At 39.6% G+C, this 22,523-nt stretch overlaps 1 protein-coding gene and 1 pseudogene across 3 annotated transcripts in view; one reads left to right on the forward strand and one right to left on the reverse strand.

The window, feature by feature from the left end:
• Positions 1-739: 739 nt before the first annotated feature.
• NTN4 (netrin 4) overlaps positions 740-22,523 on the reverse strand; it is a 123,905-nt gene continuing 102,121 nt past the window's right edge. For all 3 annotated transcript variants that reach the window (XM_037733874.1, XM_017516080.1, XM_017516086.2), the window contains exons 8-10: positions 13,121-13,189; positions 8,702-8,872; positions 740-2,118 (exon numbers count right to left, since the gene is read on the reverse strand). In XM_037733874.1, the coding sequence (XP_037589802.1) occupies positions 1,976-2,118; positions 8,702-8,872; positions 13,121-13,189 (383 nt within the window). In that variant the 3' untranslated portion in view covers positions 740-1,975. The remainder of the gene's footprint in view (positions 2,119-8,701; positions 8,873-13,120; positions 13,190-22,523) is intronic.
• On the forward strand, positions 15,066-16,532 carry LOC108294290 (annotated as a pseudogene).

Consider the following 22,523-nt stretch of genomic DNA (forward strand, 5'->3'; position numbering starts at 1 on the left):
GGCCCTCTTTCAGAACTTTAAGAACACTATATATACTATAAATGTGTTTTTGAGGTGGAGGCTGTTTTATGAACTTTTTACTTTTTAAAAAATTTCTACTCTTTTCAAGGTGGGTATTTGTTGTTTTAAACAAAGTGAAAGGGAAAATCCTGTATCTGAAGTATTTAAAATATTTTTCTGGGTATGCTATACTTACCAACATGTTTTATAAGTTGCTTCTAAATGTTAACCATACTAGATAGCGGTCCATCTACCAGGATAAGATAGGATAGGTAAGAAGCTAAGAGACATTCTACAGGTAAAAAAGCAAATTTTATAAGGCTATGTTTAGTATAATTCCAATTATATAAAATGTATATATGTATGCACAGAAAACAGTCTACGTTATAGACACTGGAGTGCTAATGGCTCTTATCCCAGGATGGCTGGAGTATAAGTATTTTTTCCCATTATATTTTTCCTGTGTTTTCGACAATGAACATTTATTGCTTTTAAAATTAGTTAAAATTAATGTAATATAAAAATCACAATGTATCTGCTGAAAAACATTTGTGTCCAAGGCTACAGAAAATAAATTCATCTAAGTTAGCTTCCACCCCATTCCAAAATCCTGAAGTAACAGAGTGGAAATATCAGGGTCTTGTTTTATTTTCTTAATGAATTAGATTTAAGTTCCCTCATTATGAGATGATAATCTTTAGCATCATTCAAAGAGTTAATAAATGAGACCAAAATCAGGAGATCATATTCCTTTATTCCATATATGAAATATAAAAACAAATTAACAAAGCAATATATATATATTTTTGCAAGTCCACAGGACTTCAGGAAAAAAATCTGTATGTGAAATTATTCATATGGCACTGTGTTCATGTTTTGTATATTCAAGTACAAAAGAAACTATGTATCGTGGTTATGCATGGGTACAGAAGATGAGTAATAATGAAAAACTGTAATTTGTTGACTATCACATTGTGTTTAAAAACAGGTAAATATAATGACTATTAGCGTTAAGAAAGACAAGGAAGAAAACAGTTTCAATATTCAGGTTTAAATACTAAGCACAAAAATATAACAAATTCTGTGTCTACAATAATTTTTGAAGTATTCAAGTGCATTGCAAATGAGCTTTTTAAAATTTAAAGTCCACTTCCCCTTTAGCCAAGGATAGGTCTACATTTATGATTTCTTTCTCTTATTTTAAAGACTTTTCTTGCTTAGTTTTAAAAAAAGTTTCCTCATGGCTGTCATCTTGGGATCTAGCCTCCAGCTGAAAGCTGAGACTTCATGCATACATATTCTCCTTGCTGGTTGCATCTTCACCTGGTTTCTCCAAGTCTTGAGAGTTAAATAGCTCAACTTCCTGCCTATGGTCACTTTTGTCCACACGTGCCAGCGCATCTGCTTCCGCAGGCTTCCTCACACACCCTTTTCTGTGAACAGCAGCCTCCAAACGTTCACAACACAAGTGATAGGTAGTAAAGTGCTTTATACAAGGAAACACTATATACACATGGAGAGGTTCCATTGAACATCTACAGAACAAAGTTCATGCATAACACACAAAAGAAGGTTCTTTTTTACATTTTCTGATGGCAGGGTTGGGGATTCCTTAAAACCTCATTCATTACCTTAAGTAGCATCAAATGTAAAGTAGCTGAAGCTGGAAGGAGCTCCTCGTTAGAGGTATTGCCCTTAATGGATTACTGCTAAATGTCATGCTGCTATTAAAATATTCTTAAGAGTTTCAGAATCAGTCCCATAGAAAACATGTCAGTGTAGGGGTTTTCATTTCTCTTTATGAAATAAAACTGTATTTAAACATGGGCCCAGAAGCGATGGTAGATGAGACCCATGCATTGAAACATTTCTATATATTTTGGCACTTTAAAAAATTCCAGTTTCCTTTTTGAGGTTTTCTTGCTCTAAAGTTTGTGTTTTGTACATAGGGAAGTGCCATTATGTGTTATCCATCTTAATGCTGTTTGCACTCTCTTTTTAAAATATCCATGACTTTTCTTCCAAGAGAAGGTTTCCAGTGCTGGACAAAGCTTTTCATATTCACAATTAGTTTGCCTGTTCTTACATCCTCATGTCCTGCTACAAGGTATTCCAAACCTAAAAGAGAACACAATTAGGGGCTATATAGTATCATACTTTATTGAACGGAGAGATGCGACTCTAGCAGGTTTTCTTTTGTATTTATTTTGAGACAGGGTTTTGCTGTCATCCAGGCTGGAGGGTAGTGGCATGATCCTGGCTCACTGCAGTTTGACATCCTGGGCTTAGGGGATCCTCTTGCCTCAGCCTCCCAAGTAGTTGGGACTACAGGTGTGCACCACCATGCCCAGCTAATATTTTCATATTTTTTGTCGAGATGGGGTTTCATCATGTTGCCCAGGCTGGTCTTGAACTCCTGGACTCAAGCCATCTGCCCACCTCAGCCTCCCAAAGTGCTGGGATTACAGGTGTGAGCCACCATGCCTGGCCGACTCCAGCAGTTTTATATATTGATAGTTGGAATAAGAAGGGACATTAATAGCTGCCATTTAGTAAGTATTTACTATGCTTAGCACATGTATGCTTTACATGTATGATCTCATTTAGTTTTGAAAATAACCCGTGAAGTAGGTATTTTTTTCCTTCTTGTTTTGCAAATAAGGAACTGAGGTTCAGCAAGACTAAGAAACTTGTTCAGTATCTTTTTGTAAGTAACAGCACCTGGACTCAAACTCAGGTCTTTCTGATTCTAGAACTTTTCCTTTGTCCTATACCACACTCTCTGGCAAAGAACCGAGGGTTCTAAGGACACTTACCTTACTGCTCTAGATGAGTATATCTTGGAGACTCGCTGTGTATGGCAGTGTATATTAAGGAGGTGTTTTTTGCTTTTTTTTTTTTGGATGGAGTCTCGCTCTGTCGCCCAGCCTGGAGCACAGTGGTGCCATCTTGGCTCACTGCAAACTCTGTCTCCTGGGTTTAAGCGATTCTCATGCCTCAGCCTCCCAAGTAGCTGGGATTGCAGGCATGCACCACAAGCCTGGCTAGTTTTTGTATTTTTAGTAGAGATAGGATTTCACCATGTTGGGCCAGGCTGGTCTCGAACTCCTGACCTCAGGTGATCCACTTGCCTCAGCCACCCAAAGTGCTGGGATTACAGACATGAGCCACTGCACCCAGCCTAAGATTTTTATAAAAGTAAAACAAACATTTGGGAAAACAAATTGGAAGGAAGCTATGGATTATACAAAATAACACATATTCCCTATATAAAGCATATGTGTTTTTGAAATAGGATATTTGTCATATATTTTAAAAAAAACTAAATGAATGATAAAACGACTAGATCTCATGATGTCTTTGTAATTCAAAATTCTTTTCAGGCTTTAGATAACAAATTTTAGCTAATACACCCAAGAAATTAAAGGACAGTCTTATTACCTATAGATTAGTAAAAAGAAATATAATTGCCTTCAGTTAACATTTGTAATAATGTAGATTTTGGTATTTAGGAAATTTTTTTAAAATTATAGGATAAATAAAATAATTATGTTTATAAAATAAAAACTTTCCAGTCGGGTGTGGTCGCTCATGCCTGTAATCCAAGCACTTTGGAGGCCAAGGCGGGCGGATCACCTGAGGTCAGGAGTTCAAGACCAGCCTGACCAACGTGGTAAAACCCCGTCTTAAAAAAAAAAAAAAAAAAAAAAAAAAAATTCCAATGTAAAAGAGACAGACATACTTTTAAAAATTAAGTGATTGCTAGAGGCTAAAATTCAACTGAAAATATCAACTTAAACTTTAAGTTGATTCATTGCTTGTTTTTCACTGAAATTACAGAAAAAAATGTCATCCCAGTAGTAAAGAACACCTGTAACAAACATACTGTGGTCTTTAATAACATGTTTCATTAACACAAGACAAAAAAAGGCTTCTTGGAAAATGGCTTATTCCAGGTTCACGGCAGGAAGTTGAGCATGGGACATCTTATTTTGTTAAAAAACAAGAAAGCTTTCAAAGATAAATGTGGGTCTTTTTAAAAGGACACAGCAGCTAGCAGGAAGGGGTTATAACTTGTCAAAGCTGTGATAAGTTGAGCACCAAGAAACATAACAATTGTGTGTATGAAACACATTAAATCCATAGAAATCCATAATTCTGAAATGATGCTAAATAATGAGAAAGCCAGGGAAAAATTAATTTGTCATCTTTAGAAGCAGCTGTTAAAACCACTTCTTATGTTGAAAATTAGAAATTATAGGGAAAAAAATGTAGCATTTATCCTGTCTTTACAATAAGAACTATATTTCATGGTAACTTAATCGCCCAGCTTGGGAGAAAAAGCCCTCTTACAGAAAAGTGCCAGCAAATAAAAGAGGAGAATTAGAAAGAATTAGAAAAACATCATTTCTTGGACTCTAATGAAATTATTGATTCAGGAAAGGATTACCAATTGGCAATAAAGTCATAACACGAATGGTTATTGGAAAACTGGATACTTGTATATATAGTGCTACGTAATGCCACACTCATTCTTTTCTATCTCTAAAGGTAAAACAAAATTTTGGCAATGGAGAGATCAGACTGCCTTCAATGTAACCCAAAGGTCAACCTTAGAGACAGTGACGGGAGGTTATCCAGGTACCATGTGCATTCTACATGATTCAACATGAAGCACACAATGATCTCTAAAATGGATTCTATCTAAAATGTTTGTCTTGAATCAATCAAGCCTTTCTTTAGAGATTACAGGAGACAGAACAGATAGAGGAACAAGCTAAACACCACCATAAACAAACCACACAAATGTTGACGGTCAGATAATGGACAGGGCATCTGTCCTGGTTTCCTCAACAAGTCATAAAAAAGGAACTGTGCTAGAATAAAAGAGACTTGAGGGACTGAAGAACTAGATGTAATGTGTGATCCTGGATTGAATACTGGCAAGGACAAATCAGCTCTAGAGGACATTTTGGGATCATTTGGGAAATAGAAATATAACCTGAGTATTAGATAGTACAAAAATAAACTGAAATTGAAGGTAAAGCTTATTAACAGAATAATGCAGGTTACAGAATGGAGCATATACTATGATATCATTTTGGTTAAAAAATATATGCACACAGAGGAAGACTGGAAAGGATTTGTATTAAGCTATTAACAGAGATGATCTCTGCGGGATAGAAATGTGAAATTTAAAAATTTCCCCTAAACACCTTCCCCTGCTCCCTTTATCCCTCCTTCCCTCCCCTCCCTTCCTTTTTTTTTTTTTTTTTTTTTGACAGGGTCTTACTTTGTCACCCAGGCTGATTTGCAGTGGCACCATCTCAGCTCTGTAGCCTTGACCTCCCTAGGCTCAGGTAATCCTTCCCCTCAGCCTTCTGAGTAGCTGGAACTATAGGCTCATGCCACCACACCTGGCTGATTTTTGTATTTTTTGTAGAGATGGGGTTTCGCCATGCTGCTGAGGCTGGCCTTGAACTCCTAGGCTCAAGCAACCCACCCACCTCAGCCTCCCAAAGTGCCGGGATCACATGTGTGAGCCACTGCACCCTGCTAAAAGATTATTAAATGAAACTAATCCTAAACTTTAAAAAAAGCTATTACGGTGTTTTCAGAAAAGGAGAAAAAGGAAAATAATGACAGAGAGGTTTCTAACACTGGAGAGTACAATGTAAAATGAATGAAAAGGCATTTAAATTATTTAAAAGGTAACCTTAGCTTCTGCATGAAAAAGAATCTCAATATTTGGTAGCCTTAAAACTGTATAATGTCTAAAATAATAAAGTCCTCATTTAAAAATACAATAAACAATTTTTAAGAAACTTCAGGGTTAGGGTTGGATGCAGAGGCTCTTGCCTGTAATCCCAGTGCTTTGGGAGGCTGAGGTGGGAGGACTGCTTGAGGCCAGGAGTTTAAGACCAGCCTGGGCAACATAGCGAGACCCTGTTTACAAAAACCAAACAAAAATTAGCTGGGTGTAGTGGCATGTCTGTAGTTCTAGCTATTTGGGAGGCTGAGGCAGGAGGATTGCTTGAACCTGGGAGGCTGAGGCTGCAGTGAGCAGTGATTGTACCACCACTCTAGCCTGGGCAATGGAGCAAAGAATCCTGTTTTTAAACAAAGAAAAAAAGAAAGACATCTCAGGATTAAGTCTAGTATTTTTTAATGAATTTACTTTGAAACTACAAATAGGACAAACAGGAATTTACCATTAATTTAAAGTGTAAATGCAAGTTAAATTACACCAAAAATAAACATGCAAAACAATGTTCTTTTACATCTCTTACTAGCATTTATATTTTATTTTCCTGGGTTTTGACAACGACTTTGCTACATGTTTGAAAACACGAAGTTTATTTTGTATCCATAGGAAAAAAATATAATACTTTAGTGCTAGTCTTGGTATTCTAAAGAATATGACTGATGAATGAGTACATGTATGCATGAATTAAGAGTGAATGAATATGCAGGAGTACTCAATAGAATTGTTTCTTTTCGAAAGCAGCCAAGGAAACAGGTTGGTGTGTAAGGTTTCAGTTTTCTTATCAGCTTTCTTTGGCCTTAGCTATTCAACTCGTAAAATTGGAAAAACAAAGTAAAATGAAAGAGTGTCTGGTTTTGCTTTGGCAAGTTCCAGTCTTTTCTTCAAAGCAAGTAAACATGTTTTCAAGAATTCTTTGAATAATTGCGCTTATGTTTTCAATTGTGATGAACTCAGCTGATTCTTTGACTCAGCTTGGCAGAAACCTAATTAGGAAGTATAGTTCACTTCCTGGAGGGTGGCTCAGATGGTCAAAGCTTTTGTTTTTAATGTCACTAAACTGGGCAGACATTATTTTTTTTCTTTTTCCAAGACAGTAGGAAAGCTCTTAAAAGAGAGGGCCCTAAGCACAAATCATTGGGAAATATAACTTACATGAATTATTTTTAGTTTCCTGTATTCAAAGCCCAAGGTTCTTATGATTTCAATTTGTTCTTTGGAATTTTATTTATTTATGTATTTTTGATTTCTTTTGAGATACGGTCTTGCTCTGTTTGCCCGGGATTGGAGGGCAGTGACTCAGTTGTGGCTCACTGCAGCCTTGACCTACTGGGCTGAAGTGATTCTCCTACCTCAGCCTCCCAAGTAGTTGGGACTACGGGCATGCGCCACCACACCTAGTTAACTTTTTAAAAAATGTTTGGTAGATACTGGGTCTCACTGTGTTGCCCAGACTGGTCTAGAACTCCTGGGCTCAAGCTATCCTCCCACCTCAGCCTCCTGAAGTGCTGAGATTACAGGCATGAACCACCATGCCCAGACTATTTATTTATTTTTATAATTTAAAATGCTTTTTTTTACCTTTTCCTTATTAAAATCTAAATTAATTTAAATACATTATTAAAAGGGTAGAAAAGGATGTGAGAGATTGGTCAACACTTGGCCAAAAATCAAAATAATGTATCAGTGTTGACTTTGTTTAGACTGAGGGGATTTTTTATTGCTAGTTTATACTCTTTCTCTCTCAGTTACCTGTTTCTTTCAAATTTATTGATCAAAGACCACAAAAGACTTTTTTTTCTTTTTTCTTTTTTTGAGATGGAGTCTTGCTCTGTTGCCCAGGTTGGAGTGCAGTGGTGTGATCTCAGCTCACTACAACCTGCGCCTCCCAGGTTCAAACAATTCTCCTGCCTCAGTCTCCCAAGTAGCTGGGACTACAGGTGCCCACCACCACACTCAGTTAATTTTTGTATTTTTAGTAGAGATGGCGTTTCACTATGTTGGCCAAGCTGGGTGGAAAATCCATGTAACTGTGGGTTTATATGGGGAAGAAATTAGATCAAGAACGTAAATAATGCATCTGTTTCCTCAGTGCCACTAGACACAGATGACAGCCACACAAGCGGCGTGGAGATGCAGATGATTGAATTATGATATATTAGAACCTGCTATCTAAGTATTATGTTACCATTATCTGGATACTAATGGTAGACATTGAAGATACTATGATCAGAAGCCCAAATCCCATCCTCAAATTTGATGAGGGAGACAAAGAAATACACAGCTTATGACCCAGGATGAAATGTGGGCTTGGGGCAAGAATCCCTGTGCTTACTTGTTTGTCTTCACTTCTGCTATCACATTTAAAGGTGCAAATCAAATCTGTCTCCATTTCAAGTTGCTCTATCATCTTACAGTTTTTATTTTGTTTATATCTGCTGTTTCTAATTGGAAACCAGAACAATCATTTCATGAAAAACAAGATGATGAGAACTTGAGAGCTGTTTTCTCTCCAGGAGGAACAGATGCTTCTCATGCAACAGCCGAAATGAATTCAATATTATTTCCACAGATGGAATTGTGCATTTGAACTTCCTTAGGGAACAGGTTCTACTGTAATAGGACCTAGCTTTCAGATAAAGAGCAAGTGGCAGATAAATTCATGAAAGTACTTTCTATGCAACTGGCACCTGGAACCAATCTTTTAGGATAGAATTATATTGCTGGATTTTAAAATATTATACTTGTATAGAGCACATGGAAGAGAAACACTTTCGATGTTAGTTCAAAGTATTTCATTGGGATTTTCCACAGGAGTCAGGTGGTGAAAAGGAGAGACATTCTTGCTGAGTTTATGTTGTGCTTCAGAGGATGTAAGACAAGCAACAAATCAGCAGAGACAAGATAGGTACTAAGATAAGAAAGTCTGATACTCACCAGGATTGAGAATTGGACAAGTGCATCCTCTGTCTGTCCACGATTCTGGATATAATGTTCGCTTTCCTCGGAAAATCTTCAATTTGGTAGATTTTAAGACCTTTTTAATCTTCACATTGACCTCAACATGAGTGCCTTTATCATGAGCTGATAAAATCTTTATTTTTAGCACTGTTAACAACACAGAAGTCAAAATGCATCAAATTTTATTTTATTGTTTGAAATGTGAACACTTAAGTATGCATTTCAGAATATAACGGAAAGGTGAATCGATGATGAGAATGTGCAAATTTGCTTTAAAAATCATTAGGCATTAATTTGGAAGGAGTTGGAGGCCATTATTCTAAGCAAAGTAACTCAGGAATGGAAAACCAAACCTCATCATCTTCTCACTTATAAGTGGGAGCTAAGCCATGAAGATGCAAAGACGTAAGAATGATATAATGGACTCTGGGGACTCTGGGGGAAGGTGAGAGGGGGTGAGGGATAAAGACTACATACTGGATACAGTGTACACTGGGTGGTAGGTGCATCAAAATCTCAGAAATCACCACGGAGAACTTATTCATATAACCAAAAACCACCTGTTCCCCCAAAACTATTGAAATAAAAATAAGTAAAAAAAATCGTAGGCTCATTTTTGCACTGGCATCATCTCATTTACCTACATTAACTATAATCTTGCTTGTTAGACAGTTTCAAATGCGACTCCCTCTAATATCATTATGCTAAGAGACTAACAGCCATCTGCCTATTGCAATTGTAATCTTAAATACATTCAGCTACCACATCTAAATAGAAGAAACATGGGAAGTGGAATTATCCTGGCTTTTATTTAGGTTCTGACTCTATTATTCTTTCTTGGTTGTGTATAATGTTATGATAGAGAGCAAAATGCCACTGCCAGGATATATTTTGCATATTCTAAAGAGGTTAAATAATGTGATTTACTACTTAATATTCTTCTCCTGGCAGAAAATGCAAGCTGACTGGAGTTAGGGAAGCTGTCCCTTCACAGGTGTCCAACCTCTTGACTTCCCTGGGCCGCATTTGACCACACATAAAATACATTAACACTAATGATAGCTGATGAACTAAAAAAAAAGTCGGTGCATAATTTTTGTGATATCCTTCACCACGGATAAGCCAAAGAGCCCTCACATTCAAAGAGCTGGATACCCATGCATGGTGATCGATCTCTGGTATTCTGTGTGACTCGTGACATGATTCTATGATGCCTTCTCATTGATGAAATTGATGTGGCTGGGGATTAAGTAATGGAATAAATTGGGGTCAGGAAGAAAGTAAAGCTAAGGAACACTGGGCTGCTCAGGAACGCTAGGGAACTCTTTTTTTTTTTTTTTTTTTTTTTTTTTTTTTTTTTTTTTTTTTTTTTTTTTTTTTTTTGAGACTGAGTCTCGTTTTGTTGCCCAGGCTGGAGTGCAGTGGCACAATCTCGGCTCACTGCAACCTCCTGCCTCCTAGGTTCAGGCGATTCTCCTGCCTCAGCCTCCCGAGTGGCTGGGATTACAGGTGCCCACCACCACACCCAGCTAATTTTCTTTCTTTTTTTTTTTTCATAGGGAAGTTCTTATTGGCTTATCCACATCTCCACGGACGAGTATGTGAGAGCACCCAATCTTGACTGGTCTCATGCTCTAAGACTATAGCTGTCAGACAGCTATGTTAATGGAGTCATCACATTATAGACTTCTAAGGGGCCTTTAAAAGCTCATCCCATCTTATTTTATACACGAGGAAGCAAGTTTTAAGAGATTAAGACCGGGGGCTGTGGCTGACACCTATAATCCTAGGACTTTGGGAGGCTGAGGTGGGTGGATCACCTGAGGTCAGGAGTTTGAGATCAGCCTGGCCAACACATAGCGAAAGCCCATCTCTACTAAAAAATACACATACACAAATTATCTGGGCATGATGATAGATGCTTGTAGTCCCAGCTACTTGGGAAGCTGAGGCAGGAGAATTGCTTGAAACTGGCAGGCAGAGGTTGAGTGAGTCGAGATCGCACCACTGCACTCCAGCCTGGACGACAGAGCAAAACACCATCTCCCAAAAAAAGAAAAAAAGAAACAAATTAAGCGAACTTTCAAGTTCGCATAACTGGTTGGGCAGAGATAGAGGTTTGGACTAGAACCCTGATGAGATAAATGCATGAAGGACAGGTAGCATAGTGCCAGGCGTGTGCTAATGCGCAGTAAATGTTTGCTATTATTATTCCACTAGACTTGTAAACTCAAAGAAAGCAGGAACCCTGTCTGTCACTTCTATTGCTCAATAGGAATTTGCTAAAAAAGTAAGCAAATAAGTGTGTTTTTTTCCCCCATTAATCCAGGTAATGGGGAGGAGGAAACCAATTTTTTCCAAGTCTGTAGCGGTATTGCATTTAAGAAGGCCACAATGTTTCATTACATTATTATTTTCACTTGTTGTTTTGTTTTGAGTCTTGCTCTGTCACCCAGGCTACAGTGCAGTGGCATGATCTCGGCTTACTGCAACCTCTGCCTCCTGGGTTCAAGCGATTCTCCTGCCTCAGCCTCCTGAGTAGCTGGGATTACAGGCACATGCCACCGTGCCCGACTGATTTTTGTATTTATAGTAGAGATGAGGTTTCACCATCCTGGCCAGGCTGGTCTTGAACTCCTGAGCTCGTGATCCACCTGCCTCGGCCTCCCAAAGTGCTAAGATTACAGGGGTGAGTTACTGCCCCTGGCCTCATTACATTATTAAGAACGTTCAAATTCTTCTTAAGTAGAAAATTAATGCAGTTGTATTAAAGATTGGTTATTTGTAAATTCAGAGAGCTACCAAGTTGATGTGATAAGGAGAACTAGTTGATATTTTCACTGAACAAACTGACTTTGAACTAAATTATCACGTTCTTTGCTCTTGATAGTCAATGCCATTTTCTCTAAACTGCCTTTCCTTTATAGAGTGCTATACATTTCAAAAGTTTTCTTCTATTATTTAGTCAAGTTGGAAGGTAAAGAGAGGAAAGTCTGCATGTAATTTTAGATAAGATTTGTGAGGCTTTTACCACTTATTTTTAAAAAATCTTTTATGAGATTAAAGACAATGGTATCAAGAACCTAAATTCTTGGTTTCATACATAAATCATGACTTAAAATTTTCTCCTCATTGTAGTGTATATTTCAGGCCGTATATATTATGGACCAATAAAAAGTCTCAGGCTGGGTGTGGTGGCTCATGCCTGTCATCCCAGCACTTTTGGAGATTGACACAGGCAGATCATTTGAGGTCAGGAGTGTGTTGGCAAGATAATGATATCTATCTATCTATTTATCTATCTATATACAGGTACTTTTTTTTTTTAGATGGAGTTTCAATCTTGTTACCCAAGCTGGAGTGCAATGGCGCAATCTTGGCTCACTGCAACCTTCGCCTCCCAGTTTCAAGTAACTCTCCTGCCTCAGCCTCCCAAGTAGCTGGGATTACAGGTGTGCACCACCACACCCGGCTAACTTTTTGTGTTTTTAGTGGAAATGGGGTTTCACCATGTTAGCCAGGCTGGTCTCAAACTTCTGACCTCAGGTGATCTACCTGCCTTGGCCTCCCCATGTGCTGGGATCACAGGCATGAACCACCACACCTGGCCATCTTAATATATTTAATAGTAAATATAAAGCCATTTGAAGACAGGAAGAGCTTTTACTTAGGCAGTGCAATTTCCCTTTTTCTACAGGATGTATTTTCCTGGTATTTGAAAGATACGGGTATCTAGAGTATACAGAGAGGGTGGGGAAGAGCCCCAGGTGGACAGCTAGTCTTAGTGCCTCACAAATAGGCATCCTCTCTTTCCCCACTACCATTTACTAAGCATCGAATATGTGCTAATGTGCTACATGCTTTTCAAACATCTTATTTCATGAAGAAGATGGCATGATCCCTACTTTACAGATGAGGAAACAAGTTTGGAGAGGTTAAGTCTCTTACCCAATAAGCCAGAAATCAAACTCACATAGGTCTGAGTCCAAAGCCTATGCTCTCAACCATAGTGAAATGCTGCCTTAAACTGATTTCCACTCAGTATTACTGCATGACAAACCAACACATGAGTCATCTAAGTGGCTAGGGATGTCCCTTTTAGATGAATAAGGCAGGAAGTATCCACAAGAAAGGATTTCATATCATGACTTCTTTCTGCTCTCTGCCTATCTCCACCTTTGCTCTACAAGTATCCTGTCCTCCCCGGGACATCCACCATCATCTACATCAGGAAAATCTAGCTCAAATCCAGAACACTGTGTTTAGTGTTATTATGTAAGACTAATGCTTTGTGCTCTGATTTCTACACAATGTCATCATTCAGGCCTCCCATTTTCTTAAAAATTCTCTCAGTGTGAATAGGTTCTCAGAAGCATTCAAGGATTTCAGACTCACCATATGAATATTTCATTCCACAAAATGCCTTGGCATTTCTTAATATCTGTTCCTTACATTCACATTTACCTACAGAAAGTAAACAAAAAACGATGTTAGTTATTAGAAAAGAAAAAAAATAAGAGATCAGCCAGTGCATCCAGATAACACATTCCTTAAGCCTTAACTGATGCCTACAACATAATCTGTAAGTACCAAGGAACCAGGAAAGTCATTCGAAAGAAGTAGAGTCTCTTTCTTAGTTATCTTTCAATAAAGTATTCATCCAAGAGAAATACAGAAGGTAGAAACAGTGATACATTTCAATGCTTGTAATTGATGTTATGATAAATACAGTCCAGTGTTATTATTCCATGCTAATGGAAAGTAATAATTAAATGGAAAACCTGCAGAAAAGACAATTGTCTTTCTGCAGTTAATGTATACAACAAAAGTCAAATTAAACAAACTGAGTAGACAGTCCCTTGAAGGTAATGTCATCCAATTTTTTTGGTTATCCATTTTAAAGGTATTTATTGAGCACCTTTGGTATGCAAGGCATAGTGCTTTATACTTCAGCACCACAAAGATAAGCAAGATACGATTCTTGCCTTAAGGTTTGCAATTCAGTAAGATGAAGAAACTTCAAGTGTATAAAAAGTGATAAAGCAGTAAATGGTCTGGGAGAGGTACAACATACTTGGGTGGAAGAGTCACATATGTCTGGGAAAATGGGAAAAAGCTTATTGGCTCAAGAAGGATTTGAAAGGGACTTTGAAGAATAAGTAGAATATTTACTCCCAATAGTTTAAATTACATATTGCCACTATTATGTGTGAGAGATTTGCCAGGCCCTGTGGAAGACTTTCAAAGTGCCTTTATGCAAATTTATTTTATGTATATATGTATGTATTTATCTGTCTTTTGAGGTGCAGTGGCGTGATCTTAGCTCATTGCAACCTTTGTCTCCTGGGTTCAAGCAATTCTCCTGTCTCAGCCTCCTGAGTACCTGGGACTACAGGCACACACCACCACACCTGGCTAATTTTTATATTTTTAGTAGAGACCATATTGATCAGGCTGGTCTTGAACTCCTGACCTCAGGTGATCCACCTGCCTCTTGGCCTCCCAAAGTGCTGGGATCATAGGTGTGAGACACCGCACCCAGCCTGTACATTAGTTTATTTATAGCAGGGGACCCCAGCCTCTTGGCCGTGGACTGGTACTGGTCTGTGGCCTGTTAGAAACCAGGTCGCACAGCAGGAGATGAGCAGCCAGAGAGTGAGCCAAGTTTCATCTGTATTTACAGCCACTCTCCATCACTACATTAACGACTGAGCTCCACCTCCTGTTAGAGCAGCAGCAGCATTAGATTCTCATAAAAGCGCCCACCCTACTGGGAGCTGTGCATGTGAGGGATCTGCGTTGTGCGCTCCTTACGAGAATCTAATGCCTGCAGGTCTGAGGTAGAACAGCTTCATCCTGAAATCATCCCCTGCCCCGGCCATCCATGGAAAAACTGTCTTCCAAGAAACCACTCCCTGGGGTCCAAAAGGTTGGGGACCACTGATATATAGCATTCTCATGCTCATTTATATATCGATTTCCTCTCTAGACTGTGTCCCTTGAAGACAATGATTATGTCTTATCAGCTCTACATTTCTGGAGCCTGGCATGGATAGGATTTTCACTCTTACTGATTTAACAGTTAGATATAATTTTCCCTGTCCTCTCTCCTCCCCTCCTGCCTTCGTGTACTGCATTTCATAGGCACTGAGTGGTAATAACAGCAGTTAACACTGAGGAGCACCGACTATATGCCAGGCTGTTTTAAGCATTTTACATCGATTTACTCACATAGGTAGAAATTTGGTACGAATATAGAGAAAAAGAGTGAGCAGCCAGGTGTGGTGACTCATGCCTGTAATCCCAGCATGTTGGGAGATCGAGATGGGTGGTGGATTGCTTGAGCCCAGGAGTCTAAGACCAGCCTAGGAACACAGTAAGAACCTGTCTCTGTAACAGATTAAAAAATCGGCGAGCACGCAGGCGCATTGGGGGAAGGGTGGATTGGGCTGTGACTCTGGAATCTGCAAACCCCAGAGGGCGCCGCTTCCCAAGCCCGCCACCATGGCCGCCTACAAACTGGTGTTGATCCAGCATGGCAAGAGCTCGCGGAACCTGGAGAACTACTTCAGTGGCTGGTACGACTCCGACCTGAGCCCGGCGGGCCACGAGGAGGTGAAGCACGGCGGGCCGGCATGCTGGCTATGAGTTCGACACCTGCTTCACCTCAGTGCAGAAGAGAGTGATCCGCACCTTCTGGACAGTGCTAGATGCCACCGATCAGATGTGGCTGCCTGTAGTGGGGACTTGGCGCCTCAATGAGCGGCACTATGGGGGCCTTACCGATCTCAATAAAGCAGAAACTGCTGCAAAGCACGGTGAGGCCCAGGTGAAGATCTGGAAGCGCTCCTGTGATGTCCCGCCACCTCCGATGGAGCCCGACCATCCTTTCTACAGCAACATCAGTAAGGATGGCAGGTATGCAGACCTCACAGAAGATCACCTACCCTCCTGTAAGGGTCTGAAAGACACTATTGCCAGAGCTCTGCCCTTTTGGAATGAAAAAATAGTTCCCCAGATCAAGGAAAGAAAACGGGTACTGATTGCAGTCCATGGCAACAGCCTCCGGGGCATTGTCAAGCATCTGGAGGGCTTCTCTAAAGAGGCCATCATGGAGCCGAACCTGCCGACTGCTACTCCCATTGTGTATGAATTGGACCAGAGCTTGAAGCCCATCAGGCACATGAAGTTTCTAGAGAATGAAGAGACCGTGCCTAAAGCCATGGAAGCTACAGCTGCCCAGGGCAAGGCCAAGAAGTGAAGGGCGGTGCGCAGGCTACTGTCCCCAGGAGCACCCTCCCTGCCCATCCGGTTCCTCTGCCCCTCCCTCCTTCACACGTCACACGTCACACGGCATCGGTAGGCATCTTGAGCTGTGGCTACAGATGGGGACCACTGGCTCCCATTTTCATTTTAGCCATTTTGTCTCCTGCACCCACTCCCTTCATACATTCTAGCTAGAATAGCACTTCTAGGGCACAGGTTCTCAATCTAAGCCGTGGAAAGGCTCCCCTCGTCCAAGAGAGTTGAAGGTAGTGACTTGGGTTTTTGCGAGTGCTTTGTTTACTAAGGACGTGTGGGGAGGAACCCTGCTAAGCCATGACCAATCAGGAGACGCAAGAGGGCCTGACTGCCCCCAGGAGCCAGTCCTCTGCTCTTCTGCCGTCAGGCCACTGCCTGGGGCCCTAGTCATTCCAGTGGAAGGTGAATGTAACCTGAATGGTGATGTGACAACTGCTTCCTCCCTAACCCCAGAGGAGCTGGCTCTAGAAGGGTGGGATCAATACTGAATTTAGTTTAGTTGTTACATTTACTTTTTTTTTTTTTTTTTTTTTGAGACAGAGTTTCACTCATGTTACCCAGGCTGGAGTGCAATGGCGCGATCTCGGCTCACCGCAACCTCCGCCTCCTGGGTTCAGGCAATTCTCCTGCCTCAGCCTCCTGAGTAGCTGGGATTACAGGCATGCACCACCATGCCCAGCTAATTTTTTGTAGTTTTAGTAGAGACGGGGTTTCACCATGTTGACCAGGATGGTCTCGATCTCTTGACCTCGTGATCCACCCGCCTCGGCCTCCCAAAGTGCTGGGATTACAGGCTTGAGCCACCGCGCCCAGCTACATTTACTTTTATAAATTAAAAAAAAAAGAAAAAGTTGGGCATGGTGGCTCACGCCTATAATCCCAGCGCTTTGGAAGGCAGAGGCAAGTGGATCATCTGAGGTCAGGAGTTCGAGACCAGCCTGGCCAACATGGAGAAACCCTGTCTCTACTAAAAAATACAAAAATTAGCTGGGTGTGGTGGTAGGTGCCTGTAATCCCAGCTACTTGGGAGGCTGAGGCAAAAGAATTGCTTGAAGCCCGGAGGCGGAGGTTGCAGAGAGCTGAGATTGCGCCATTGTGCTCCATCTCAAAAAACAAGAAAAGTATAGCATATGTAAAAAATACAAAACAATAGCCCTTCTGGGGTTTCTCGTGGCAGTTGAAATAGTCCCACATGTGGTTATCAGAAAATAAGCCACTCCACATACCAATATGGCATAAGCTCCTTGACCTCAGAGGGCAGGAGTGCTTTCTGCTGTGTTTTAGAATCCCTCTGCTGCCTTGTTTCATGGCAGTGAGACGCCTCTTGGTCCTGTCCAAGTGTGTGTTTCACTGACTGATTTCTGAATCACGTTCTAGTTGCTCGGCCCTGCTACATGGGTCCAGTGTTCATTTGAGCACAACTGTACTAAATCCTTTCTCCAGATCAGGATAATAAAAGAGTTAGGTGCAATTAAAAAAGAACAGTCTAGTATGTTAGCATGTGCCTGTATTCCCAGCTACTCATGGAGGGGAGCAGTGTTGGCACTGAGGTGGGAGGATCGCTTGAGCCAGGAGGTTGGGCTGCAGTAAATTGTGATGGCGCCACTGCACTCCGGCCTGGGGAACAAAGTGAGACTCTGCCTACAAAAAAACGGAAAAGAAAAAGAAAAAAAAGAAATTGTAGTAACCTAAGTGAATAGCCTATGGCCTTTGATAATTCCACAAAGCAGAAGAGTACAGCAACTACCATGCTATAAGACCTAATGGAACTCCAAATGGCATGTACTGTTCTATACTGTTTCTCAACACAATGCGCCTCTCTTTAACCCTTCAACCTATAAGAACATACATAGGTCTATTATTTGATGATCTTTCTTTGGCTGCTTTCCAATACTACCTTTTCATATGCTTAGAGCTCAAACACTAGTATTTGTTGATCAGGCTTCAGCCCAGATGTGTTTTCTTAAAAGAATCCTGGAAGGGAAGAAAAGCTTGTTTGGTTATACTTACTGGGACATTTAAAGAGATGGGCATTGTTTACAGTTCTGCGGTACTAGTTAAGGCCAGCTTTATTATTCAGGAAGTGAAATTTTACACCTGCTGTAAGAAGTGGTAGAAATTAAGGGTGTTTTGTTGGTAAGGTGTATTACACTCCTAGTTGAAAGTTGTTTTTATGGACATTTATGGGAAGTATGTAGGTTGGTAGATTTGAGGATGAGCTTTTTTTTATCAGTGCTTAGAACACTTGCTGAAAAAGGGTGCCCAGAAGCACCATTCTATACCCACTGCAGGAAACTGAATAAAGTCTTCTTCAATCTGGCGCTTATCCAGATGAATTTCAGAGACTCTCTGGGGACATCACAGACCTCACAGCTGCTGTGGACATGAGAGTCTGGAGCTATTCTGGTGCCAACACTTTATGTGCTTGGCTGGAATGCTGCCAACTGCCTAATCACATGCATGATGGGCTTAGTGAGTGTCCTACAGTCCTAAAAACCGGATTATTACAGATTTGGTTTAGTAAACTTGGAGAATTATAAAAAGTTATTGTGTGCTTAGAAAATAGAAGAACACTTTTAAAAGTGGCTATTAAAGTTAAAATAATAAAATTCAGACTATGTATCATTAAGGCAAAAAAAATTCATAGTAAAGACTCGTTTTCTTTTTCAAATGCTGAAAAGATAAATATGATAACTTCATATTGCCTTATCTTTCCCAGTTGCTTTCCTGTTGTGATTGAGCATGAAACCATTAGGAAAATTTTCGTAACACTGTGTTAAGTGAAAAAAACATGATAGAGAAGATGGACAAATAACCTTCTTTCTGAGATTGAGGTTCTTGATTATTGAGGGGTTCATAAGTTCTCTATGAGAATGTTTTAAAACTGTGATTTCTTTCTGATCTAAAATGTGGATTGATGAGTGGATAGAATTTAGGTGGCAGGTATGTGAGTCTGCAAATTTTAAAACTTTTTCTGGATGTCTGAAAATTTTCATAAAAAAATGTTGGTTAAGTTATCACAGACATTCTCAATCGACACAACTTTGTGAATTCATGCTTTAGCACATCCTCAGCTCCAAGCACATAGCAATATTAGATAAGGGACGAAAAAAAAGGTATAGCCTATGTCAAAAATGAGATATATAACTCTGTGAACTAGAAATGAATGAATGTTTTCTGTTTGTGGATACTTCCTGAATTAAAAAAAAGTTTTTTTAAAAAGAAAAGGAATGAATGAATGTGCATTCAGGGGATGGGGCTGAAATCATACATCTTTGGGGCCTTCTTTCAGAATCAGGCAGCAGTCATCAGGAGTTCAGATACAAAGGAGTTAATAGGTCAAAAAAAGGAACCATAGTCAGACTCACTTTTTAAAGACATATTGGGAAAGGCTCACCTTGCTAATAAAAGGAGGCTGGGAAAAAACAACAAACCAATCACGTACACAAAACCCCGAACTATTATTCATGGCCTGGATTTGTGGCTTCATGGGTGTGAGACCTGGGCAGTCACACAGTGTTGAGAAGAACTTTGTGCTTGATTTAATGCTGTGTTGCCACCTTCATGAAATTCTTAAAAAGGCTCTGCATTTCATCCAGCATCTATTCCCGCAAATTATATAGCTAGTCCTTAAGTGACCTAGAAATGAATCCAAATTGCCCTCCTGGTTTTCAAAGAATAGATATAATACAATGAAATTAGATTAGAGATCATCAGTAAAAAAAAATATTGTTTGTTTGTTTTTGAGATGGAGTCTCCCTCTGTCACCCAGACTGGAGTACAGTAGCCTGATCCCGGTTCACTGGAACCTCTGCCTTCCAGGTTCAAGCATTTCTCCTCCCTCAGCCTCCTGAGTAGCTGGGATTACAGGTAGGTGCCACCATGCCCAGCTAATTTTTTTTGTATTTTTTAGTGGAGATGCGGTTTTGTCATGTTGGCCAGGCTGGTCTTGAACTCCTGCCCTCAGGTGATCCACCTGCCTTGGCCTCCCAAAGTGCTGGGATTATAGGCGTGAGTCACCATGCCCAATCCCAGGTAAAAAAAAAATATTCTAAAAACCCAAATGTTTGAACAATTAAATATCCTAGATAACTCAATGGGTTAAAGAGAAATTCTTAATGGAAATTACAAAAATGTTAGAACTTCAATGATAATGAAGATACTACATATTATAAAGGCCAATAGGATCATCCAGCTAAAGAGGTCTTACAAGAAAATGTTTAACCTTAAGAGTACTTGTTAAAAATAAGAAAGACTAAAAGTAAACGAGTTAATAATCACTGGGCTCACAAAGCTAGAAAAGGAATAAAAAAGCAAACTTAAAGAAAACATAAGAAAAGAAATAATAAAGCTAAAAGAGCAGAATTAGTGAAATAAAGAAAATTAAATAGATTGGATCAAGCTAACCAAAAGTTGATCTTTGAGAAAAGCAAATTAAGATCAGTCAGATTGAGTAAGACAATAAGAAAAAAGGCACAGATAAGCATAGGGACAAAAAGAAGATTAAGGACAGATTGAGTAAAGGTTTAATAAATTATAAGTGAATACCATGTATAATTCTATGCCAATACAATTTTTTTAAATTAAAAGAATTGGCAATTTTCTAGAAAACTTTGATTACCAACACCAAATCACAACTAAAATTAATAATCATTACAGATATTGAATCAGTAATACTTCCCTGTACTCACAGACACAGATACATTCTAACAAAAATTCAAGTAACAGAGGATTTTATTTATTTATTTATTTTTTGAGATGGAGTTTCACTCTTGCTGTCCAGGCTAGAGTGCAGTGGCTTGATCTTGGCTCACTGCAACCTCCACCTCCTGGGTTCAAGCGATTCTCCTGCCTCAGCCTCCCAAGTAGCTGGGATTACAGGCATGTACCACCACGCCTGGCTAATTCTGTATTTTTAGTGGAGATGAGCCTTCTCCATGTTGGTCAGGCTGGTCTCAAACTCCCAGCCTCAGGTGATCCACCTGCCTCAGCTTCCCAAAGCACTGGGATTACAGGCATGACCACTGCACCCAGCCTTCTATTTTTATATAAATAATTGCGGAGAATAGAAAAAAAACATTGTGGGTAAGGGCACCTCCTAACTTACTCTAATATACAATGCAATACATTAAATTATAGGCCAGTATCAATTACAAACATCAATATGAAAATTCTAAGCAAGCAAATAAATAAATGACAAAAACCCTAGCAGATCAAATTCAGCAATGTATGAATGAAAATACATCACAGCAAATATAACTTATCCTAGGACTAAAAGAATAGCTTGATAATAGCTGCCGTTCTGACATAGATACTGGCATGGCTGTGGAGAAATAGAAACGCTTTTACACTGTTGGTGAGAGTGTAAAGTAGTTCAACCATTGTGGAAGACAGTGTGGCAATTCCTCAAGGATCTAGAACCAGAAATACCATTAGACCCAGCAATCCCATTACTGGGTATATACCCAAAGGTTTATAAATCATTCTACTATAAAGACATATGCACACATATATTTATTGCAGCACTATTTACAATAGCAAAGACTTGGAGCCATCCCAAATGCCCATCAATGATAGACTGGATAAAGAAAATGTGGCACATATACACCATGGAATACTATGCAGCCATAAAAAAGAATGAGTTCGTGTCCTTTGCAGGGACATGGATGAAGCTGGAAGCCATCATTCTCAGCAAACCAACACAGGAACAGAAAACCAAACAGTGCAGGTTCTCACTCATAAGTGAGAGTTGAACAATGAGAACACAGGGAGGGGAACAACACACACACAACACACACTGGGGCCTATTGGTGGGTGGGGGGTTGAGGGGAGTGAGAGCATTAGGACAAAAACCTAATGCATGCAGGGCTTAAAACCTAGGTGAGGGGTTGACAGGTGTAGCAAACCACCATGGCACCTGTACTTTCTGCACATGTATCCCAGAACTTAAAGAAAAAATAAAAGAAAGAAAAAAGCCTGATACTGCAAAAAAATTATTTTCAAATACCACATTGATAGATTACAGGAGAAAGACCATCTGATTTTCTCAAAAGATGCAGATAAGTCATTCAGCTAAATACAAAACCCATTAATAATAAAATTAGACATAGAAGAGAATGACCTTTACTTGATGTAGCCTACCTATCAAAAATCAATATCAAATTTTATAGTGGTGAAAATTTCAAACTATTTCTATCAAATTTGGGAAACCACTGTACTGGAAGAAAAAAAAGGAGGCATGAGAACTATGCAAGAGAGACAAAACTGTCCTTATTTGTCAATAATATGATGGTCTACCATAGAAAATCCAAGATAATCCATACATACTTGAATCAGTAAACAAGTTCAGCAGAGTTGCTGGATACAAGCTCAAACACAAAAACACAAAACACTAAGAATAAATAGTACTCCTTTATATTATTAATAACCATTTAAAAATTCAGGTAAAGAATACTTTCCCAATAGCAATAAAATCTAAAGGTAACTAGGAGTAAAT

This window comes from Cebus imitator, unplaced genomic scaffold, assembly GCF_001604975.1.
Source record: "Cebus imitator isolate Cc_AM_T3 unplaced genomic scaffold, Cebus_imitator-1.0 Scaffold18, whole genome shotgun sequence".
Taxonomy (NCBI): domain Eukaryota; kingdom Metazoa; phylum Chordata; class Mammalia; order Primates; family Cebidae; genus Cebus; species Cebus imitator.